A 10,869-nucleotide genomic window follows, 5' to 3' on the forward strand; every position below is an offset into this window, starting at 1 on the left:
GAAGCCAGCACAACCCCATGGAATGGATAGATCTTTCCCCCTTTAATCCCTTAAATGAAACAGATTTTCTCTCCACTTACTGTTGCCCCAGCTCAACTGTTGTTGAATCCCTCATCCAGGTAGACTTGGCTTTCCAGGTCAGTGTCCAACCTTTCACCCTCTAGAACCTTCATTTCTATAAAATTCCCCCATCTATTATTCTAACTCCTAGGGAGTCCCATTCACTCATCGCCCTGTTCTACTCTAGCACCCTCAAATGTAAGTCTGATCTCTTCAAGGCCTTGCTCCCAACCAATACCTCTTCCCAGCTACATTTCCCCCCAGCCCCACCCCATCAGCCCCCATCCCTCCACATTCCTGATGAAGGACTTATGCCCGAAATGTCAACTCTCCTGTTCCTCGGATGCTGCCTGACCTGTTGTGTTTTTCCAGTGCCACACTTTTCAGCAATACCTCTGTTCGCCTTGGAGCTCCACTCCTTCCAGACATCACTGATTTCCTTGACCATGCCACGGCTGGCTGTACCTTCAGCTTTCTAGGTGTTAATGGTACATATTGAAGTAATTACTTTGAACACTGAAATGGCCACCAATGCAGACAATAACAGGCTCTAGTGGCATCACTTACTGGTGACAGACATCCCAAATCTAGAATAAGTCTGGACATGTCTTGTTGAGGACCTATGCTTTTGCACAAAGTTAAATGGGAACTTTTCTGGTGCAATATGGAATGTGCATAATTCTGATTTAATCAGAGCTGATTAGACTCTAGGTTTGAGGTGAATTAAAGTTTTTTTTTGAGGGGGGAAGGAAAGGTTTGCTGCCTATGAACAAATCCACTTAGCTACAACACAGTGTTGACCATCTGGTGATAAGAAATGAGCAAAGCGAGGGTAGGTGATGGCTTAGTGGTATTTATCACTGAACTGTTAATCCTGAGTCCAGCTAATGTTCTGCGAACCCAGGTTCAAACATTGTTGTGGTAGGTGGTGGAATTTGAATTCAATAAATATCTGGAATTAAGAGTCTAACGATGATCATGGAAAACACCTCTGCTTCACCCATACCCTGTAGTGAAAGAAATCTGCCATTCTTACTGGTCTGGCCTATATGTGTCTTCAGACTCACAGCAATGTGATTGACTCTTGTGTTTCCCTCAATGTGCCTTCATCAAAGTCAGATTGCAGAATAATGAATTGTTAACATGAATGTCGTCTTTCCACAGACCGTAAGCGGTGGAGTGTTAAGAGGAGCTGGGAAACAAAAACTGGGAGCGATCGGAAACCTAGTGGGTTTCTACTCAATTGGGTTCCCCCTTGGTGTCACACTGATGTTTGCTGCACATCTTGGTGTCCTAGGTAGGAACTTATCCAAAGAATGTTGAGATATTTTCCCACTATCATTTTTGATTCTGTTGAATCTTTCTGTAATATATTGTAGCCCTGGTGTAAAAGTGAGCAAGCAATCTTGTTCCCTACTCTCCTTGAGCTTATCTTTGGGTTAGACAATGATATGAGTTTGGTTTGTGATTTATATTTGCTTCACTTAGCCCTGTCAGCTTTGCTAACACCAAGTGCCTTTCTCAATGGAAAGACCATGGATATTTTACAAGTACTCCAATGGCTTCAGTTTTCACCGCTGAAACCAACAGAGAGCCAAAGACTGTTTGTGATGTATTTGCCAGTTTTAAACAATACAAATTCTCTTGAGATGATCAAGTATGACATTACCTGTAAGAAGATGTTGGTGGATCTCCTTCTTTAGTGGCAGCAGAGTGGCTCAGTGGTTAGCACTGCTGCCTCACAGTACCAGGGGCCTGGGTTCAATGCCGACCTCAGGAAACTGTATGTGGAATTTGCACATTCGCAGTGAATCTCCATGGGTTTCCTGCGGGTGCTCCGGTTTCCTCCCACAGTCCAAAGATGTGCAACTTAGCTGGATTGGCCATGCTAAATTGTCCATAGTGTCCAGGGATATAGGTTAGGTGGATTAGCCAAGGAGAATGCAGGATTACAGAGATAGTATAGCGGGGTGAGTCTGTGTGGGATGCTCCGCATAGAGTCAGTGTGGGCTCGATAGGCCGAATGGCCAGCGTCCACACTGTGGGGATTCTATGATTGAACCATTGTCATCCAGAGGTGTTCTAACAATGTTATTAGGAAAAGAGTTGTGAGATATTGATACAACAAGGATGATGTTGTGTGGCTTAGAGGCATTGTGCCCCCATGTACCTACAATCCTTGTCCTCTTAGGTGCCAGAGCTGTTTGGAAGGTGCTATTGAAGAAGTCTTGTTGAGTTGCTGCATCATGTAGATGATATACACCTGCTGTCACCGTGTCTTGGTTGGGGAGAGGGTGAATACCAAACAAGTGGACGGTGTGGAGCTTCTTGAGTGTTGCAATCCCCATCACATGTTTAACATGTGCCTTGTATGTGATAGCGAGGTATTAATATCATTGACCTCAACTAGCCTTAACCATTGTTAATGGTGACATGTGGTATTAATGTCTTGTGGACTCCCGGCAGCACTGCCAACCGGTAATGGAGCTGTCATTTACAAAAGGAGCAGAGGAACAGGAATAGGCCATTCAACCCCTCGAGCCAGTTCTACCACTTAATTTGATCATGGCTGACCTATGGCCTACCTCCATGTACCTGCCTTTGTCCCATACCCCTCAACACTTCTGCTGAACAAAAACTTTTCTATTTCATATTTAAATCAGCAACTGATCCAGTATCCACTGCCGTTTGTGGAAGTGAGTTTGAAACACCTACCATCCTTTGTGTGCTCCCAACATCCATCCTGAATGCTCTGGTCACCATTCTCAGATTATATCCCTAGTTCTAGAATCCCCAACCAGTAGAAATCGTTTACCGTTACCTATCCTGTCTTTTCCTGGAAACATTGATCAGATCACCCCTTAACCATCTGAGAGAAAACAGGCCTCATTTATGTAATCTCTTCTCATAAATTAACCCCTGAAGTCAAGGTGTCATTGTTGAACTATGTTGTATCCCTCCAAGGTCAAAATATCCCTCCTAAGATGTGGTGTCCAGTAATAGATAGAAAATCAAGAACAGAATGGGCTAGCTTTTCATTGCTGCATTATGGTTTTGCAGGTCTTTGGTCTGGACTGTTCATCTGCGTGGTTGTACAAGCAGTCTTCTTTTTAATTGTGATTTCAAGAATGAACTGGAACAAAGCATCTGATGAGGTGAGTGAAGCTCACAGACATCAATCACCACACCGAATTTTATGCTGCTTGTAACCTCTTCCTTCACCACTTTCTGTTGTCTCCTTATATGGTTTACTGTTTTCCCTAACACCCATCAAACTGGGAGATTGAACAGCCAGGAAATCCCCAGGCATCTGCCAAATTTCACTTGTTTCTTTTAATATTCATTCATGAGATGAGGGCGTTGCTGGCTGGGCCAGCATTTATTGCCCGTCCCTAATTGCCCAGAGGTCAGTTAAAAGTCAACCACATTGCTGTGGGTTTGGAGTCACATGTAGGCCAGACCAGGTAAGGATGGCAGTTTCCTTCCATTAAGGCAGATCAGTGACTCAGGTGGGATTTTCCCTGAGAGTCAGCAATGGCTTCATGGTCATCATTAGACTCGTAATTCCGCATTTTTCTGTTATTGCATTCGAATTCCACCATCTGCTGCGATGGGATTCGAATCCGGGTTCCTAGATTATTCCTGGGTCTCTAGGCTAAAGCCACTAGGCCATCACCTCTCCAGTTAAACCGCTACAATGTGTCGAGCCCTTTCAGAAAAAAAAAAGGGTGTTGAATGAAACCGTTAAACAGTGATGGTGTTGGTCTGAATGGTCAGCACCCATTGGAACCTCACAATAACTTCAAGCACTGGAGTACAATCTCCAGAAGCTATAAACCTCTAAGCTGTACCCAATGTACGAGGAGAACTGATCTGGCTCATAACAGCCAGCAATATCTTGTCAGTTTTACTCACAGATATTCGGGGCAGCACGGTGGCGCAGTGGTTAGCACTGCTGCCTCACAGCGCCAGAGACCTGGGTTCAATTTGTGGAGTTTGCACATTCTCCCCGTGTCTGCGTGGGTTTCCTCCGGGTGCTCCGGTTTCCTCCCACAGTCCAAAGATGTGCAGGTCAGGTGAATTGGCCATGCTAAATTGCCCGTAGTGTTAGGTAAGGGGTAGATGTAGATGTAGGGGTATGGGTGGGTTGCGCTTCGGCGGGGCGGTGTGGACTTGTTGGGCCGAAGGGCCTGTTTCCACACTGTAAGTAATCTAATCTAATATTGACATTTACAAATTACTCTGTGGTCAATTGCCACAATGACATTGCGGGCTCTAGCCTCTAGGGGGCTCTCTGCAGCCAATTAATGAGCATAGGAACAAGAAGAGGCACTTCAGCCCTTCAGACCTGTTCTGTCATTCAAAAGGGGTGTGACTCTCTTGTATGCACACACTTTGGCTCCACAGACCCTTTTACCTTGCCTAGAAAACAACCTTAATTGTCTAGTTTTGAAACTTCTGTCACCACCTTGTACAGGCAAAACAAAATCCCTGTCAGCGGACTGAGTAGGTAATGCTTGGGACAAGTTTAAATTTGTGCAGATGTAGCTGTACGTCGTACAGAAACCGTTTCTCCTGCTAACAGAGGTTTTGTGTTCTCTTTGAAGGCGATAGTTAATGCAGGTGTGAAGATAAACGTGGACACCTCTTGCACTCCATCTAATCCCCAGACTGAGGATCTTTCAACAGGTGTCAAGAATTTAATTGATTTCCCATTAATTCACAAAAAAAACCTTCCACACTGTACAACCTTTTGCTGTTTTCACAACTTGCTTTCAAATTGTGTTGACCAGTTTATAAACATTGATTTTGCTAGGAGCGGGTTTTGAGGGATTGGGGTGGGATGTGTGGAATAGGGGAAAGTGGAGCATCCTCCCTGAATTCTAGAAATGTTTGGATTGAGTTTCCACTTTGGGCACAATTTGTTGCATCCAGAATGTTTTGAGATGTGCTTTGTTTCCTCAATCTCTATTCATAGTCATTTTCTTACTAGCAAATGCGAAATTTCTAGTAAATCTGCACAGCCAGCCACATTTTAAAACACAACATTAAAAAAAAGCTTTAAAAGTATTCTGTGATATATTTGAGACTGATTGTGGATTGATTAATTCAGCCAAAAATGGGATTATCACAAAATCCCCACCCATGAGTATCCTGAAATTGAAGTTTAATTCGGTTTGGAGTTGGAGTTTGGAGTTTAATTCAGATAATGCAAGGGAAAGCAAATCTTAGCAGGACTTATACACTTAATGGTAAGGTCCTAGGGAGTGCTGCTGAACAAAGAGACCTTGGAGTGCAGGTTCATAGCTCCTTGAAAGTGGAGTTGCAGGTAGTGAAGAAGGTGTTTGGTATGCCTTCCTTGATTGGTCAGAGTATTGAGTACAGGAGTTGGGGGTCATGTTGCGACTGTACACGACATTGGTTAGGCCACTGTTGAAATATTGTGTGCAATTCTGATCTCCTTCTTATCGGAAAGATGTTGTGAAACTTGAAAGGGTTCAGAAAAGATTTACAAGGATGTTGCCAGGGTTGGAGGATTTGAGCTATAGGGAGAGGCTGAACAGGATGGGGCTGTTTTCCCTGGAGCGTCAGAGGCTGAGGGGTGACCTTATCGAGGTTTACAAAATTATGAGGGGCATGGATAGGATAAATAGACAAAGTCTTTTCCCTGGGGTGGGGGAGTCCAGAACTAGAGGGCATAGGTTTGGGGTGAGAGGGGAAAGATAAAAGAGAAACCTAAGGGGCAACTTTTTCACACAGAGGGTGGTACGTGTACGGAATGAGCTGCCAGAGGAAATGGTGGAGGCTGGTACGATTGCAACATTTAAGAGGCATTTGGATGGGTATATGAATAGGAAGGGTTTGGAGGGATATGGGCCGAGTGCTGGCAGGTGGGACTAGATTGGGTTGGGATATCTGGTTGACACGGATGGGTTGGACCGAAGGGTCTGTTTCCGTGCTGTACGTATCTATGACTGAAAATGGTTTAAAAATGGTATGATGAGCAGATCTATTCACTGTTTACAATGTGAGACAGTAATCAGCCAGTCCCTTAGTAAATTAGAAAAGAGATACAGGTCATTCTGTTGTAATGTTTGCTTCCTCAACGCGAACTCGCTGTAATGTGATTGTTGTTGTTTGTAAAGTAAGAACTTTTAGAATGTGTGTTGGCTGGACCATGACTACAGGGCTGTTTCTATAATGCAAGGTGACACAAAAATGCAACCATCATGTTCTAGAATGATTGGGCTTTCAAATATCTGATTGAAATGTACAAAATTATGAAGGGCGCAGATAGGAAGAAACCTTTTCTTTTGGTGGAGACATTAACGACAGGAGATACAGATTTAAGGAAAGGGGAAGGAGGTTTAAAGAAGATGTGAGGAAAAATCTTTTCACCCAGAGCATGGTGGGAATCGAACATTCACTGTGTGTAAAGGTGGGAGAGGCAGAAACCCTCAGGGCATTGGCTCAGCATGGTGGCTCAGTGGTTAACACTGCAGCCTCACAGCACCAGGGACCTGAGTTCAACTCCAGCCTTGGACGACTATCCACGTGGAGTTTGTACATTCTCCCTGTGTCAGTGTCAGTTTCCTCCGGGTGCTCCGGTTTCCTCCCACAATCCAATGATGTGCAGCTTAGGTGAATTTGTCATGCTAAATTGATTATACTGTCCAGGGATGTGCAGGCTAGGTGGGCTAGCCATAGGAAATGTAGGGAGATGGGTCTAGGTAGGATTTGCTGTTTGGAGGATCAGTGTTGACATGATGGGCTGAATGGCCTGCTTCTGTGTTGTAGGGATTCTGTGAAGTTTGTTGGACAAGTGTTTGAAAATGGAATTAGGAGAAAATAGGTGGTTGTTTTTGACCAGCACAGACTTGGTGGGCGAAAGGGCCTTTTTTGGTGCTGCAGACCTCACTGAGTGAAGCGCTTTCTCCAGGATCTACAAACAGGTAAAAACTGCCATAACTATGTCCTGGGGATGTGGCCACGTTTACAGATGCCTCTACCTTCCAGATTTTTAGTCTTTTCAACATGGAAACTTGATTTGCACTGAATATAATTACAGATCAACGATCCTCTAGCAGGGTATGTAGGTCTTGGGAAAATTGTACCATCAGAACCAGTCCAACCAGAGTCCTCATCTAAATACTGCAGATCAGTGGAATCATCACTTACAGAAATCAGGGAATGTCTGACTTGCATGAATGTATATTGACAGATGGTTAAATCCGTCAGTTATGTGACTGCTGGTCCATTGTGGTTTCATTGATGGCTCAGCAGGGTGGGATAACAAATAGTTTGGTTGTGATGATGGTCTGTCAGTATTCCACAATTCGCTTAGAGATGGTGCAATTCAGAGTTAGAGCACAGACATAGAGAGCCAACGCATCAGAATGTATGGGTGTATTTAAGAAGTAATTCTAGCCAAAACTGCTCAATGGGATCTGATCTGGTCCGATCTGATGGGTTGCTTGTTCTACCCCGGCCTGATTCTAACATTGCCGCGAAGTGGCCTGCTAGGTTAGATCCAAACAATGTTTTCTGTCTTTGAGAGCAAGTTCATCTTTTGCTGCACACATCTATCACTTTGTCCCTTACTTTTAAAAATGTTTACCTTTCAGGACCCCACGTGCTGTGTGCATACAATGTTGTGACTCTGCCTGATGGTTAATCTGCTGTGGGTCTGCAAACTGCACGCATAATGTCTGCTTCATAACTTATACTGTTTTTCATTGTTTTAAATAAACTAACCAATGGTGTTGATCAATCTCCAATCAGTGATTGATCATTAGATTGTTATCATTAACATGACAATAACTACATCAGAATGAATAACAATATTGAGTTAATGCATCTTTGGAGAGAGGTAGTTCTGACTGAAGAAGACAGTCTCCATTTGCGATGGTCATGATATAATATGAATGAAATTTGCCTGTAATTTATAATGCATTTATAAGTTATCCCAATAACTTAAGACAATAACTTTTTCAATAGTGTCTCTCAATGTGATTTTCCTTTGCAGGTCAATGTACAGAGGATCCCACAGTCCTTGTGTTAACCAATCTTAGCCAAGTGGAGATTAGCACAGACACAGAACAACTGAGAGAAGATGCCTCTGCACTAGAAATTGGAGTTACCATAGTTGGAAAAGTCTTGTCTACAAAACAACTGATCATTCGTCGTGGGCTGGCCTTCCTTTCTGGACCAGTTATGCTGGCCATTGGACTTGTGATACAATTAACTGTTTCAAAACAAACGTAGAGCCTTGATGAATTTGGTAGAGAGAAGCAGGGCTGAAGGTGCCATTCTGCAGCTTGAGGAAGAGCCAGTGGACGACAAGGTATGACTGTTGACATGGGACACCAGTTGCTGCAGGAAAATTTCAGTTGCCTGCCAACTATTTAGGAAAACATCCTTGGCTGTGTGCAAGCATCCAATAGACCGTTGACAATTCAGTTACAACCTAAGAACCCCAGACCCTGAATAAAGAGGGAGTCAGTGGTTGATCATGTCTACACCTCCTAAATCATGATGGTTTCCAAGCATCCATTAAATTGAACATCATTGGCAGTAACTATTGACAGATAACAGTCTAAAGAAAGCAGAGAAACAAAAAATTTGGTTGTTAGTGATTTATCTTAAATATAATTCAAAGATTTGAATCCAGCACTTGTTTCAGGGTGTCATGTCCAATTTGTGGATATCTGACCCAAAGAGTGCAATCTGACACCATTGATGCACCCAGTCGAACTTTTATAGGTGCGCCAAAGATCCATCCACTCTCAAAGATCCATCCCACCCTGGCATTGTTTTTCTACAACGTCTACCATTGGGGAGAAGCTACAGAAGCCTGAACACACACATTAGCTGGTTTCGAAACAATTTCTACCCTACTGTTGTTAGAATACTGAATGAACTCATTCGCCTGTACCTGTGTTTTTGTTTTTGCTGCTGTTTACCTATTATTTACTTATCTCTGCTACTTAACTCTGTGATCTACCTGTATTGCTCGCAAGACAAACCTTTTCACTGTGCTTCGGTACACGTGACAATAAATTCAATTCAATTCAATGCTCGCTGATAGGTCAACTGATGCACAACATCACGTAACACGCTTTGTATTATTCTGCTGTTAACATGGTGTAGGCCTCTTTAGGCCATACAACCCAAGTCCTGTAGATGCTGAGATCAACTAATTTGCAGTTGATTAGCGATTTTGGCAAATTGCCAGATAATGTGACTTTTCTGGTCAGAAGAACTCTCAAGGTAACTCTCAAGGATGATCTGGAACCTCAAACTCTGAGTTAGAAGCAATGCCATTCCCAAGTACAGATGATCATGCACCAAGAAATTACTTGGCAGTGCTTAGGAAGCATTTGCAGTATGAATGTAGCCATCTGAAGAAAAAAACAGATTGTTCTTCTAAATGTTGGGCCATTGGGTCAGAATATTACTGAGGGAAATGTACTTACATTTGCTTTAGTTTAGCCTTTTTGCTGAGAATGATGTGTTTGTGTATTTCAGAGCATTCCCAGGCCAGTAATCATTCAGTAAAGCCTGGAGTAAATTAATTAGAGAATTACTTTAAGGAACTCCCTATGCAAATGCGATTTGCATTCATGCTTCTCAGGGATTTAAATCATAGGCTATGATTGCTGAGTCAAGATTAGAGTGGTGCTGGAAAAGCACAGCAAGCCAGGCAGCATCCATGGAGCAGGAAAATTGATGTTTCGGGCAAAAGCCCTTCACCAGGACTGAGGATGCTGCCTGACCAGCTGCGCTTTTCCAGCACCACTCTAATCTTGACTCAGCAGTCCCCATTTTCACCTCCGATTGCTGAGTGCAGATTGGAAATTTCTGTTGTAATGATTCTAGTTTCAAACCATTGGATTATAGGTGCTGCCTAAAATACCAATGTATTGCAGTGTTTTATGGTTCATTTCTACAAAGATGATGTTTTATTAATAAAATAGTTTCTGAGTGAACGTTAATCATCCTGTTGCAAAAAGAGAACAAATAAAGCCCAATCCTTGCTGATCAAATGCTGGGTCTCGATTCTTCTGTGCAATTCTAGTAATGATTCTAATGTAATTTGTGCTTGACTGCAGTGCCCAGTGTGATAGGACAGGTGTGACTTCCCGATCAGGGTAAAATCAGAAGGCAATATGTCACTGGTTGATGAGAAGGTTTAAGTAACGCATTCTGATAATTCCACCATTATAATCTTGCCTTTGGTTCCCTCAACTCTAAGCTCTGGAATTCCTTCCCAGAACATCTCCTTCCATCTACCTGTACCAGGAGGGGAGAAAGACATTCAGCCCCTCACAGCTGCTTTGCCATTCAGCATAGAAGCCCTACAGTGTGGAAACAGGCTAGTTGGCACAATACGTCCACACTAATTCTCCAAAGAGTAACCCACTCAGAGACATTCCATTACCCTATTACCCCTGACTAATGCATCTAACCTACACATCCCTGAACACTATAGGCAATTTAGCAAGGCCAATTCACCTAACCTGCACACCTTTGGACTGTGGGAGAAAACACACACAGGCATGGGGAGAATGTGCTAACTCCACACAGACAGTTGCCTGGTGCTGGAATTGAACCCAGGACCCTGGCACTGTGAGGCAGCAGTGCTAAACACTGAGCCACCAATCACAGCTCAGCCTCAACTCTCTTTCCTGTCTGCTCTCAACCTTTCAACCTATAACTAATTAAAAATGTGTCCATCTCCTCCTCGAATTTATTCAATATCCCAGCATCTGCTGCAATGTGGGGTAGTGCATGCTGCAAGTTCATTAT

The 10,869-nt window shown here is 43.3% G+C and overlaps 1 protein-coding gene across 2 annotated transcripts in view; it reads left to right on the top strand.

The window, feature by feature from the left end:
- LOC140491566 (multidrug and toxin extrusion protein 1-like) overlaps positions 1-10,092 on the top strand; it is a 73,634-nt gene extending 63,542 nt beyond the window's left edge. For both annotated transcript variants that reach the window (XM_072589953.1, XM_072589954.1), the window contains 4 exons: positions 1,225-1,357; positions 3,121-3,215; positions 4,668-4,749; positions 8,087-10,092. In XM_072589953.1, coding sequence (XP_072446054.1) covers positions 1,225-1,357; positions 3,121-3,215; positions 4,668-4,749; positions 8,087-8,325 — 549 coding nt within the window. In that variant the 3' untranslated portion in view covers positions 8,326-10,092. The remainder of the gene's footprint in view (positions 1-1,224; positions 1,358-3,120; positions 3,216-4,667; positions 4,750-8,086) is intronic.
- Positions 10,093-10,869: the final 777 nt, after the last annotated feature.

Source organism: Chiloscyllium punctatum, chromosome 19 (genome assembly GCF_047496795.1).
Source record: "Chiloscyllium punctatum isolate Juve2018m chromosome 19, sChiPun1.3, whole genome shotgun sequence".
NCBI classification, from domain to species: Eukaryota; Metazoa; Chordata; class Chondrichthyes; order Orectolobiformes; family Hemiscylliidae; genus Chiloscyllium; species Chiloscyllium punctatum.